The following is a 12665-nucleotide window of genomic DNA, read 5'->3' as shown; positions in this document are numbered from 1 at the left end:
GCCAATAGCCGACGATGCATCATGTATGTTTGAAACTAGGGCTTGACTAATTCCACAGCTGCGATTGAACGCTCAACCGGGGAACAGGGAAACGCGTCACTCCCGCTGCGGGCCGCTGCAAGTCCAAACCCAGCTGCAGGCTGTCGGTTATTTTGCCTAATCCACTCACTACACAAACTACAGATCCGGGCTGAAGTGGGAGACCCAGGCCCAGACTCGGTCATAATGGCGGTGTTTGCAGCTCTCCAGGGCTGGTCCCTGATATTATTGCCGTACGTAAGACCAAGGAGGGATGCATGGCGAGGCAGAGCGCTCCGAGTAATTGTCGCCAATTTGCACTTGTTGCAACCCATTGATGGCTTCTCGTGGGAGAGGAAGCTTAGAAAGAGATTGAAATCATCTTGCAGAAGCTGAATCTGCAGTCCAGCCGCCAACACGTGGCTGTTGCGGATGAATGGGAAATACGGGGCCAATGATAGTCTAGATACTTGGCATTTAGGCAAAAGAAAAGTGTGTACGAATGAGGCTCTAGGAATTTGTGCCACGATAAGGACGAGGCTCTGAACGATGGGTAGTGAATGAGGCAGCACGTAGGTCTCTCACGTGTGGACAACACCTGAGTCAACCTATTAAACCAATGCCTCTCTATCCCATGAGGTGCCGTCACTTAGATGAATTATGACTCCTGCAGCCTCTTGTTATAGTTATAGTTAAAATCACTGTTGTTGCGCAGTGACAGGCTACGACGTATGCACCACGCGTCATGCGGTTGGTCGGATGACTTGATCAACTGTAACTACAGGCTCTTTGCTGCACAAGAAGTAAAAGCTCACTGCCACAGACTTACTTCACGTGATGTAGCATAGAGTCATTACATTCATCGAGCCTCTTTGACCTACCGAAGTCGAACAGGCTTGGGTGTTAAGACCAACTGGTCAGTGTCAATGGAGCCTTGGTGAGCAACCTTCATCCCCTCAATGGGGGCTTGAAAGTATAGAAGTCGCCGATAACCAATTGAACCGCAACTGTCTCTAATTGGACATTCTTCCAAAGTCTTCACAGTTCTTAGAACCCCCATGCTTAAGTGGCTCGGGATGGACCTTGTGTAGATGCCCCCTGAACAATGCTCGGATTTCGGAAGGAACAATGGGCACAAAGGAAATTCCTCAGATTAGTAGTTGCGCTTGTATAAATGGAAAGAGTCACTTTTACGAGCCACATGTGAGTAATGGGTTCCCAATCAAGTGTGTTCCTCTCATGCTTTCACACGACCATTGTTCGTCAATTGATATCTCACTGCTTCATCCTTTAGAGCAGTGATACGGAAAGCACTACGAAATGCCCAGTATCAACACCAATATCCAGGAAACTATAAGACGGCGGAAATCCAACTGCTTCTGCTACCAGGTCTCTCAGGTATTCCATCTAACTAGGGTCTCTCATCCAACTTCACCTGCCTTCACCAAGACACATCATCACAGTATCATCCAGAACTAACCGTCTCAAATTGAGCATTCTCATCATGAGCGACCTCCCAGAACCGTGGGAGATTCTGATCCCCATCCGCGAGGTCCCCAACCTGCGATTTCTATGCAACACTTTACGACGCCATTTGAGACCTCGTCGATTCACCATCCGCGTGGAAAGAAACAATTACTCAATCAGAGGACATTTCCAGAACCCCAGCCAGATCGCTTGGGCGCTGATGCAGGCTGGCGCCTGGCAGCCCCGTCCGCAACCCGGTCCTCGTCCCCGGGACCCCCTAACTCCTCCGCCTTGAGACGTTGACTGTCCATCAGGGCACACTGCCTGACCTATTTCGCGATGGAATTTTCCAATCAATCGGATTCGACTCATGAGGCATCCTCATATCAATCCTGTTCTTTGACCACTTGTGCTTGACTGGAACGCCAGAGGAGGAAAGAAACAAGGCTTCTCAGACGGAAGGTTGAGTATGGCATCATACTGAACGGTTTCAACCTGTCTTGGACATGAGGCTGAATGCTCTTTAAATGGGGAGAGGAGGCGATAAAAGGTGGGACTTTTTACCAAGCATGATGCGAATATGAGAGAGTGTCCTCTGGACAAGCGTTTGGGCTCAGTGAAGTCGTCGAGCGAAGCAGAGGGGAAAATTGCATAGCTCGAAATCCTCAGTACATCTGGAAGAAGCCTTGATCGATATTTTTGGCTTTAATTGACCCTGTTCCTAATTTTCAGCACTTGAATGACAGAGTCGACGCCTTGCTGCTCACCACCCTTTCGTCTCACAAGTGCTGCAAGCTGAGTCGACTGTGACGTCGGTAACTGACACTCATCGCTCAGACCACAACAGGCACCTTAAATTAATCACCAAGAACACCTCAAGTCTCATTAAACCTTGGTAGTGTAAACAGTCCCTCTAAGGCGGTTGATTTAAATAGCCTGATGGTAGAATCATGGTCACCCAGTTCCGCTCAACTCGAAGCAGAGCTTATCCAGACCCAAGACAACTCACTCACCTCGGCAACGAGGCTCTTTCTGATGAGATAAACGATGTCTTACGAATCAAATAAAAATCGACATAATTGTAGGCTCACAGCATTTGGCCCAAACAGCAAACCTGACGCGCGGTGTGAACAGGTACACTGCCATGAGAGAGGGGCCGCATACCCTACAACTAGCCGCTCACAACCCATGTTCGCCACGTAGGGAGTTTGAGCTTGTAAAGTTACCACTCTTCACCACAAAGAGATTCTAAATGAACTAGCCTATCAAGTATCTTCTCAAACCCAATGTGTAGTTGAATCCAGCAGACCGTTGAGTCCACCTCACGTGGCCAACGGCCCTCCGTGATGACCACTTCACCCTCTAAATACGGCGGGAAGGCAGCACAACCAGAACCCTACTAGCCTATACACTCACGGTGCAGGAATGTTAGAAACACAAAGAATTCATACGACGTCAGTCTATCGTCCCTAGCCCTCCCATTCAGCTGGGTGGCGGGGCTTTCTGATCCCGCCGACCGAGGTTTCAACAACAATCCACACCCGATAACACACCACCTCTCAAGAGATGTGAGACATCAGATGCCAACGGCCTGCCACCGCATGTCCTACGACAAACTCACGTTCCAGCACACTACAGTCAAACTCACAAAATACTTGTGTTGGTCGTCAAAGAGATTAATATCTTCATATTGGGGGTCATATCTTTCGTCGTCGAATCTATCCTCGATCCAATTTTGCAAAGATGCCAAAGGGGTATGATGAACGGAATGCTCGCAACCAAACAAAAATGACAGACGCAGGCTGTTGAGCCCAGTCGGATCCGCCTTTCACCGTACTCCTGTCTTGCTATGCAATCCCTTCACATTCCAACAACCGTATCGCCACAAATGCTGCCTGCGCTCGTGCCTTTTCACCCGGGTAACCCTCCATCGTCGTCGAAACCCATAAATCACCTCGCTGCCTGCTCCCTTTCGTACCACAGTCCCCGTTCCTGCGAGAGTTGGTACCGTCTGACCCAAAATCTATGTACGGAAGCGAATGCATCCCCCGCGGGAGCATCCCTCAGTCGGCCCAACCCAGCATCTCAAGAGTCCTCGAGCATCCGCCGCCGCCATGCCGCTGACGGCGAGCTGCCGGACCTGGCTTCCGCGACGGAGGCGCTGCAGTCCGACCGACATCTTCCAGGCCTCCGACTCATCAATGACGAACAAGTATCGCTTGCCCTCTTGATCTCGAACCGAGGCCCGTAGCAGGTGCAGGCCTTTAGATTTCCACTCTCCAGTCTGGCCAGTCGAAGAAGGAATGTTAGCATCTCGGAAAGTTCGATCGCATAAGCCAAGACGACAACAAGTTTTGCACGCGCGCAACATCTCGGACAAGTACACATCGGCTTCGTCGCCAGTAAAGGCTTTGGTCGCACCACGGTCGCGGGTTCGAGAAGCGGCCGTTTTGTGAAGGAAGGGGTTCGTTTTCGTGTCGGGGGCGGGGGAGGAAGCAGACGGCGAATTAAAGCAATGCGGGGGGCACCATACCTCGACTTGTTTCAACGTCCAGGCCTTTACGTCCCATTCCCGCTGAGGGACGCTCCGAACATCGTCATCGATGAAGAGGCCCTCAGTGGTGATGCGGAGAATCAGTCCGTCAGTGACGGATCCGACTCCTGAGATGAGCTGGCTGGCGGGCATCTTGGAGAACTGGTTCATGAACAGGTAGACACCTGAGATGACAATCTTGTCAGGGTCCTTGGTGGAGTAAGGACCGCTGCGCACTGAAGGAGGCGGCGATGTTCGGGACGTCGTCTGAGACGCAGCCCATGACGATTCCGACCCAATCGACGACGCCGACCTCTTGTGCTGTGGCTTGGCCTTGTCGTACGGCCGGTGACCAGTCTCGGTGCTGACGCCCGAAATGTTAGACTTGGCAGCGGAGGGAGTAGCTGTTCGTTGAGATGAAGCGGCCGAGCTGGGAGGAGGCTGCCTGGAAGCTGTTGAGGTGGTTGAACGAGGTGCAGCGGGCGGTTTGCCGTTTGGCCACATGCTCATTCTCTCACCCACGCCTGAGTAGGCATAGCTAGTTCCCTGACGGGATGGGATAGCTTCCTGTTCAGCCTTCTCCCGCTCCGCCTTTTCTTTCTCGGCCTTTTCCTTCTCAGCCTTCTCCCTTTCGAGCCTTTCCCTCTCCAGCCTCTCCTTCTCCAGACTCTCCCTGGCGATTCGAGCCTTTTCCATCCTTTCAGCACGTTCCCTCTCAGCGCGCTCCTTTTCAGCTCTCTCCTTCTCGCGCTGCTTCTCCAACTCTTCCTTTTCCTTATGTCTCTGCAGTTCTAGCTCCTTCTGCTTTTCCTCCTCTTTCTGTTTCTTCTGCTCTTCTCGAAGTCTGGCCTCTTCGGCCTCCTTCTTCCTTTGAGCATCCCGTTCTGCGGCATACTTCTTCCGTCGTGCTTCGCGCTCCTCGGCTTCCTTTCTCTTTCGTTCTTCTGCCTCGCGAGCTTCTCGTTCTCGCCGCTCTTCTCGCTCACGGGCTTCCTTGGCCTCTTTCTCTAAGCGCTCGCGTTCTTTCCGCTCATGCTCCAACTTCGCAGCCAAGTCCCTAGCTAGCTGCTCAGTTTCGAGGCGTTCCTTACGCTCCCTGGCTTCGCGTTCCTTTCGCTCGCGTTCTTTTTCACGCTCCTGGCGTTCCTTGGCATCCTTAGCTCGTAGTTCGGCCAGTCGTCTTGCCGCGTCCTCTCGTCGTTTTTGCTCTGCCTCCTTCGCCTTGCGCTCCTCTTCCCGTTTCCTCATCTCGTCGCGAGCCTTCTCCCATGAACCCTTTTGTTTAGGTGTCTCGGTTTGGGCGGGTTTCGGGGCCGGTTCTGGCTCAGGTTCGGGCTTGGGTTCTGGCTTGGGTTCCGGCTTAGGCTCAGGCTTGGGCTCAGGCTTGGGCTCGGGTTTTGATTTAGGGACCGGAGCTGGTTCGGGTTCTGGCTCAGGTTTGGGAGGTGGAGTCGACTCAGGCTCAGGCTTAGGCTTAGAAGCCGGCTCAGGTTCTGCCTTGGGCTTAGGAGGAGGTGATGACTCGCGTTTTGGTTTATGCTTGGGCTTTGGAGGAGGACTCTCTGTTCGGGCTTCAGTCGAGGGAGCCTTCCGTCGATGCTTATGTTTCCGAGGAGGTGTTTCGGGAGGCGTTTGGGGTGGCGGAGGCCGAGCCTGGGCGGATGGTCGAGGCGGCTGCGTCTCAGTATGTGGTGTGGGTGGAGGTGGTGGTTGAGCATCATGTCGCGGTGGAGGAGTTGTCCGCGTCTCCTCTTGTGGTGGCGGCGGCGGCCTTTGAGACTCAGGCCGAGGACGACGCGGCGGAGGATCCGAATGTGGTGATCCCTGCCACGACGTTCTTGGGCCATCACCTTGAGGTTGCCGAGGAGGTGGATCGTTGTGTGGAGGGGGAGGCGGAGGGCTGCTGTGAGGGGGAGGAGGAGGGGGGCTCCAGCATTCGTTGAACCATTCGTTGAACGGTATGGACCCCATCCTCCCGCTCCCGACTTGTCGTTGCCAGAGCCATTACCAGAACCCTTCTTATCTTGGTTTTGGAACCGACCCAAACTCCACGCACCAAAACCCACACCGATCACCAACATGGACATGGCTACGTTACCCAGGCCTTGGAAGCCATCCCACCACGTACGGAAAGCCGGAGCCAGGGTCTGGCCGAGAACAACGAGGATTAATGCTGAAGCGAAACCGGCGGCAAAGCTGTTGACGTTGGGCCTCATGGACGGTAGGTATAAGAATCCGGAGCCGGAGGAGTGTTCAGGGATGACAAAGATGTCATACTTGCCCGGAGGCAAGCCAGAGCCCTTCGGCACTCCGCCATGAGGAGGCGGAGGCGGAGGCGGCCCGCTCATAGTCGACTATCAGCTCGAGTGGGTTGTGTCAAGTCTGTTCGGGCTGTCGGTCGCTCGGGGTCGCAAATCGTAGGCGGGATCGCTCTATGGGATTCTTGGGGAAGCCATCAAGGCTACAGGTAGGACTAACAGCAGGTCAGTGGAGGCGGCCTCTATACCTAGACAGCGATAGGTATGTGTGCCAGCACTGGTCGTTGGGGAAGTGTCGAAAGCCGTGAGTCGAAAGAGAGTTTTGTTCCCAAGTGGTTGGGGCCAGAGCAAGGTTTAAGAATTTTGAGGTTGGACAGACTCACACAAGACAAAAGCCGGGAATACGGCGATGGGATCAAACGCCAGGCTCTGAAGCAAACAAGGACTGCTTCCAAAAGGCGTAGACAAACTGCGACAAAACAGGAAGCGAGACGAGAACGTCGATGCCCTGTTTGCTTGTCAAGCTCAGGATAGTGTTTTGTGCAAAGGGGTTAGCACGAAGGGCTGATGAAAACCAGGATGTTAGAGAGAAGAGGGGGAGAAAGGAGGGACAAGAGAGAAAAGGACGCAGCGCCTTCTTCGGTGGAGATGATGGAGAGGGCGGAGGTGGACAGCGACAGGGAGCCCGGGCGACAACGGATTTGTTTACATTGGGCGAAGTTCCCGTCGGTTGCAGATGCGGTTGATGGGACCAGGGGCCTGGGTGGAAGTACATTGCAGGTACCGGCCCCAAGTCTGTCTGCCTGGCACACCTTCCACCGCTGCCACTCCAGAGCCCTGCAGGCTAGGTACGCTAACAAATCCAGCCCGCGGCCCGGGGCCCACCGAGGTGGACAGCTCCATCCATCCAGCGGGGCAACCCGCTCATAGGTGGGCCCAGGTCACTCACTGGTTATGACTGGCAAATGGCGCTAGAGAGCTCATCCTATCAAGTTGAAGTGAGACAGGGGATCCAATTGCCATGATGGATTCGAGCCTGACGAGAGGATGTGGCTTTTTCTCGTCGTTTCTCTCTGTCTGTGGTTTCTTCCTGTCGGCCAGGGCCCATGGATCTCCATCATGGTACGATGTCGCTGGAGCCCAATTTCGGGTGGCAGGCAGTGTGGCTCTTGCCTGACCATGTGCCAACTCTATCTCATCTCTGAGACTGTGACGTGCAGGAGAGTCTCGCATCGACCTCTTCCTTGAGATCAACACAAACAATCATTCGGCTCGCTTGGGGATTGTACTCAATCTTGGCTCCAGGAGCAAATGCAGGCGCGATAACCGAGAAAAGAGGCTCTTGAATTGTGCTCAACATGGAGATTGTTGCGCTGTAATTACTTCTCAGCCTCATCAGACCATCTACCACCACCAGAGCTTCCATCTCTCGTTCCATCTCTCGTTTTCTATCGTCTTCTTTTCACCCTGGCCTCCATTTTGGCCAGCCGTCGCTCCCGCCTCCCGTCATTCAACGGACGCGACCGTTTATTCCGGCCTCCAACGGTGTTGTTCATTTCCCTTCAAGACAAGAGGCGGTTGACAACCAGGTCTCCCCTGCTTGTCGCACCCAGGGTTCCTCCCAACGCCTCTCGTACTTCCTATCTCCTTGTCAAAGACCACTCGGCGCGTGTCCGGTTCGGACACTCTTGAAGCGCACTGACAAGACCCTGAGGATCAAAAGACCAGACCACAGGACCGAGGAAAAAGAAAGGCGGCCGTTGAGGATTGCGTGGGCTCGTTCGTAAGCTCGTCCCAACTCTTGAACCTCTCAGGTTCCCACACACAGCGAATGGCCATGCTGTCAGCTTCCCCGCCTGTCAATCTCGTCACAAAGGACAACAATCCATGGCCTGGTGTTTTGATGGCTGGCCGTCATCGGTGTCCTGGAGGCTTCCATGTGTCCGCCTTTTCCCCTCTGTCACAAATCCTTCTCAATGCCTGGCCCTTGTCGATTGGCCAGGGCGCGGCTTCAGTTTTCCCCCACCCACCAATCCCTCCGTTTCCGCGACTCGTCTCTCCTCAACTGCTCTCTCGTTGCCATCAAGGCCTTTCCCAGGAGATTCTCTCCCCAATGCTGTCGAAAGTCCATGGCTCGGTTTTCGTTGTAACCGATACCCCAGACTCGGTCCTCTGATGCCGCTTCGACGAGGATTCGGTCCCCGGTGGCCAGCAGCTTGCGGCTGAGATGTTCGTTCTGGGTAAACTTTGCCATGTTACCCGCTTCGACCACTTTACTCTTGACGAGGTCCCACTCGTCGTGGGTAAAGCCAACAGTCTTCCGACCGAGGAACTTCTGTGTTCTGGGACTCGAAGTTGCCAGGATCTCGGCCTGGTGGCTTTTATCGTTGAAACGTGCAGCCTTGCAGACCATCATGAACTGCTCCGCGCAGTTGAACGTGATTGATCCATCTGGATCTGCCTCGTCGATATCACGACCGACAAGCTCGGATATCTTCGCCTTGCTGACGGTGAAGATGGAGGGAAACCATTGACAGAACTCCCCGTGCTTGGCATTGGGCATGTGAAAGAACAGATAACTCGTGTCACTATCCTGGGCCTGGCTCTGTGAAGAGTCGGGAGGCTTTGGCCCCACTGACTTTTTGCTCTTTTTGCCCATGCCTTTCCGCCAACAACTGTGTCACGATGTCGATTCTGACCGGGGTTCAGTGTTGCAATTACGAACAAGCGAATGACTACGGATCCGGCGAACATCTTTCCTGGGCGACTCTACGCTGAAGATACTTTCCTCGACGTCACCATCATGGGAAAAGCTTAACTTTGGTTCCTGGACCGTCCCTCTATGATTGGACCCTTACCACGTTTCTGCTGTCAAGCTCAACTCTATGAGGGTCAGTCCGCAAACGACACACCGATACCACCTCCATACCCTCGGCACCAAAAAGTACGGCCCTTGGATTTTGCGTTGGTCATCATGCGTCCGCAGCTTCCGCGTCGTCGGTGACCTCGAGGCCGCCAAGAAGTAAATTAAGTGGCTGTGATCTCACCGCTGAGGCCTTCCAATCCACCAGCCATCTTTTTCTCCCGTCGTTGTCAAACCACCTTGCATTGTCAATAACCTCACTCACAGCATAAATCATGTTTACATTGCGTGGCACAACTTTTCCCAATCGCTACTTCTCTGCATGCACTCGTGCGTATTTTTCCAACTGTCAATGCCTTCACAACTGCCCATTAGGTATTTCCCGCTTGTCACGACCCCCTGGCGCGATTCACAGGGCCCACTCTCGGTTGTCCTGGCAACTGGTAGGGATTGAAGCCTACCACCAACTAGACTCGTTTGAGGGAGGGAACAGAAGAAAGGAAAGAGAACGGCGCTAAAAGCGGGCAGTGGACGACGTCGGCACTGACGTAGCTTGCATGCACTAAGTCGTTTTTGTTGTTCTGCAGCACAACGCAGTGTGCAGCGCATCTCTCTGTCTCTGTTCCAACAGACGCATGTCTCTCAGTTGGTTGCAGGTTGACGAGTATTGAGGAGGAAGACACACATAATGCCTGATTCTTTTTTTGGTCTTGTTGTCATGGCATTCCCTCGTACGAGGCTATTCCCGATGCCATGGCCTCGTAGTTCGAGACCAATTCTTCTCTCTCTTCGCTGACCGCAACTAGGTAGCGTTTTGTCGTCTCGTCTTCAAACCCCTGCCGCATAAGTTAGCGCATCTTTTCTCTGGCAGATGTACCTCTCATGTACCCCCCATGATATGCAACACGTGGAACGGTCCGGCGCGTCTCGAGGCACTTGTCCATTTTTCTCTGCAACAAATTCCCATAGAGTCGGATCATGGCGTATGTGTTGTGTCCCGAGCAGGTTTTGTTGTGCTACCTGGTAAACAATAAGCCTGGCCCGCTAGTTACCGGTCGATCATGATGTCGTCGATTGCCTCTAGGTCTTCTTTCCTCAGCTGTATCAAACTTGAATCTTCAAGGATGCGGGACGCGGCTGTCTGTGGAGCTCTCCACAGCATTGTCACTGAGAGTCTGAGCAAATTTCCCATTTCGACAAGGAACAAGGTATCATTCCGAGTTCAAGCTTTCATGTACCATCAACGGCAATGCAGAAGGACCCTGGATTTCCATGCCTGACACTTTCATTTCCCCAGCATCAAATTCAAGCCCTGGCATTAACATAAAAAGCACAATGCACAAAAATGCCCAGATTGAATTCCTATGCCACAATCGAAGAAAAAGCTCCCATCAAATCAAACGCAAAACCTATTGTTCCCTGAAAACCCAAGACGCCCTGCGTAATCCTGTCAAATGCCTTGTCCTGTTCAACTTTGTACAGCGAGAGTTGCCGCGTCTGCAATCCATGAGAGTCCTACCATGAGCATCTTGATAATCCACAGCCACCAGACCACCACTTGAACCACGAGCAGTATCAGCTTCACCAGCGCCGCCAGTAGCAGCAGTCACATCTTCTTGATGCGGTTGTTGGCAACCTTGACCTTGGCCTGCACCCGTCCCGCGTCCTCATCCAGCTTGTCCAGCATCTCTGTCTGCCTTTCCACCTCGTCGTAAATCTGTAGTCCCATCTCCTTCTGTCGTCGGATAATAGTCGTGAGTTGATCAACAGCGAGGTCCTGGTTCTCCATCTCTTCCTTCTGCAGTTGCAGGACTCCTTGGTTGTCCAGCTCGCGAGTCTTGTCTGTCTCGGGCAAGGGAGCTCCGAGAACCCGGCCGCTGGGTCGACCTCCCTTGAGAAGCCCGGCCTTGTCGGCTGTCGAAGCCTGGCCCTGACTAGATCCGCCGAGCCCCGAAGCAGACGTAGAGCTGGGCATGCTGTTGGAGAGCCTATCAAGACCCTCCCGCTCCATCCGTGCCTGGGACACCAGATCGCGTCGGCGTCGCAGTTCGCCCTCGCCCAGCCGACCTGACTCTTGTATCCTCCGTAGTCCATCTGCCAGCGTCGCGATAAGCGTACCACTCCTCACGAGTACCCTCTTGGCTGCTGCGCCTGCTTCCGCTGCAGCCGTTGAGTTGCCATTGTCCACAGCCGCGTCCCGCCGTGATAGACATTGCCGCGCCTCATGAAGGTTCTGCTTCAGATCCCTGTGAATATCCAGCCACGTACCAGGATCCGCCGCGCCCGGTGCAGCACTCTTGACTCTTCCCGCCGCCGACACTGAGGAATTCGTTGTGCTCGAGCTCGGCAGGTTCAGGAAAGCTCTCCACGCCGAAGTATCGCGCCACCGTCGATCGGGCGACTCGGCAATCGCGCGCAGGTACTTTTCCAACCCATCCTGACGTTCCCGCGTCAACTCCAGCGAGTTGACAGTCGACTTGAGCCAGTGCTTTCCGGGCAGAGGCTCTGGAGGCGCGGCGCCAACCTCCTGCACGAGGGTCTGGTTAAGGGTGACAAAGTCGGAGTATCGCTTCTGAACGACGAAGGAGCGTAGAGGAAGTCGGAGGGTGATGTTGTAGAGGGTATACGGCTTCTTGGAGCCTTCGTCGGAGACGCTCGTGGACGGGATGGCGATCTCGGGTGGCGGTGCCATGGTGATGTGCTGTGACTGCAGCTCTCTCTCAACTCGCGTGGGTGGTCCAATGATGGGATGCTGAAAAGAAGACAGTCTATGATTGAGCTCAGAGAAAGACGGCAACAATATGATATCCTTTGCGTCAAGGAAATTTGTACAACAGGGGAAAAAACCGGAAATGGAATCAAGGCAAGAGGATGATCAAGCAAGCGTCATGGCCTGGCAGTAGAGCTTCCCAGCCGCCAAACCAGAGGGTGCCTGACGTACCTGGTCCATATTCGTACGGTGAGAACCAACAGGGGTTTAGCGTGCCCTGCATGCTCTGTAGCCTGACCTGAGCACGCTTATTTGAGGTCACGGGCGGCTGCCGGCACTTGGGACGCCAAACTGCAATTGGGTGGACATGCGACCCTTTACAGTGAGAGGCACTGTGTATGGTTCTCACCTCAAGCGTCACTCACATTCCATAAGCTCAGCATTGCCCATCTCACGAATGTCGAGTATTCGAATAAAATGCAGTCAGACGATTTTCTCTTATCCAACCGTACTGTTCTCGTGGTATATTTCTAGGAAACGTTACTCATTGTTAACTCACAGAGCGTCGACGTATCGTCTCAGAGACAGCAAACACCATCCAGGATAAGGGGGGGAACAATACTGCAGAGTTATTAGCATATCCTCCTCTAAGGCTAGCTATGAGGGTACGATAGATATCATAAAAGAATAAGTAAAAAAGATCTAAAGCATTGATTCTTATTAGCATGTCACTTTATTATGATCATCATAAAGTAGAGTGAGCCTGGTGTTCTCATTGGGTCTAGCACTCCAGCATCGTGACTCAGCTTGCCATTG

The 12665-nt window shown here is 53.5% G+C and overlaps 4 protein-coding genes across 4 annotated transcripts; 1 reads left to right on the top strand and 3 right to left on the bottom strand.

Annotated features, from left to right (window-relative positions):
- Positions 1–1522: 1522 nt before the first annotated feature.
- Positions 1523–1780, top strand: MRS44_003440 (uncharacterized protein; the record flags this gene model as incomplete). The annotated part of the gene is made up of 1 exon (XM_065623214.1): positions 1523–1780. One exon carries the CDS (start codon positions 1523–1525, stop codon positions 1778–1780), a length of 258 nt encoding a protein of 85 aa, XP_065479286.1.
- A 1728-nt stretch (positions 1781–3508) lies between these two features.
- Positions 3509–6366, bottom strand: MRS44_003439 (uncharacterized protein; the record flags this gene model as incomplete). Its single annotated transcript, XM_065623213.1, has 2 exons — positions 3509–6003; positions 6075–6366. 2 exons carry the CDS (start codon positions 6364–6366, stop codon positions 3509–3511), a joined length of 2787 nt encoding a protein of 928 aa, XP_065479285.1.
- A 1921-nt stretch (positions 6367–8287) lies between these two features.
- MRS44_003438 (uncharacterized protein) lies at positions 8288–8935 on the bottom strand (the record flags this gene model as incomplete). The annotated part of the gene is made up of 1 exon (XM_046268477.2): positions 8288–8935. The coding sequence occupies one exon, from the start codon at positions 8933–8935 to the stop codon at positions 8288–8290; it is 648 nt and encodes a 215-aa protein (XP_046137556.2).
- A 1810-nt stretch (positions 8936–10745) lies between these two features.
- On the bottom strand, positions 10746–11831 carry MRS44_003437 (uncharacterized protein; the record flags this gene model as incomplete). Its single annotated transcript, XM_046273552.2, has 1 exon — positions 10746–11831. One exon carries the CDS (start codon positions 11829–11831, stop codon positions 10746–10748), a length of 1086 nt encoding a protein of 361 aa, XP_046137555.1.
- Positions 11832–12665: the final 834 nt, after the last annotated feature.

This window comes from Fusarium solani (genome assembly GCF_023522795.1).
Source record: "Fusarium solani strain SB1 chromosome Unknown bctg00000001, whole genome shotgun sequence".
Classification (NCBI taxonomy): Eukaryota; Fungi; Ascomycota; class Sordariomycetes; order Hypocreales; family Nectriaceae; genus Fusarium; species Fusarium solani.
This window is presented reverse-complemented; position numbering and strand designations above follow the sequence as displayed.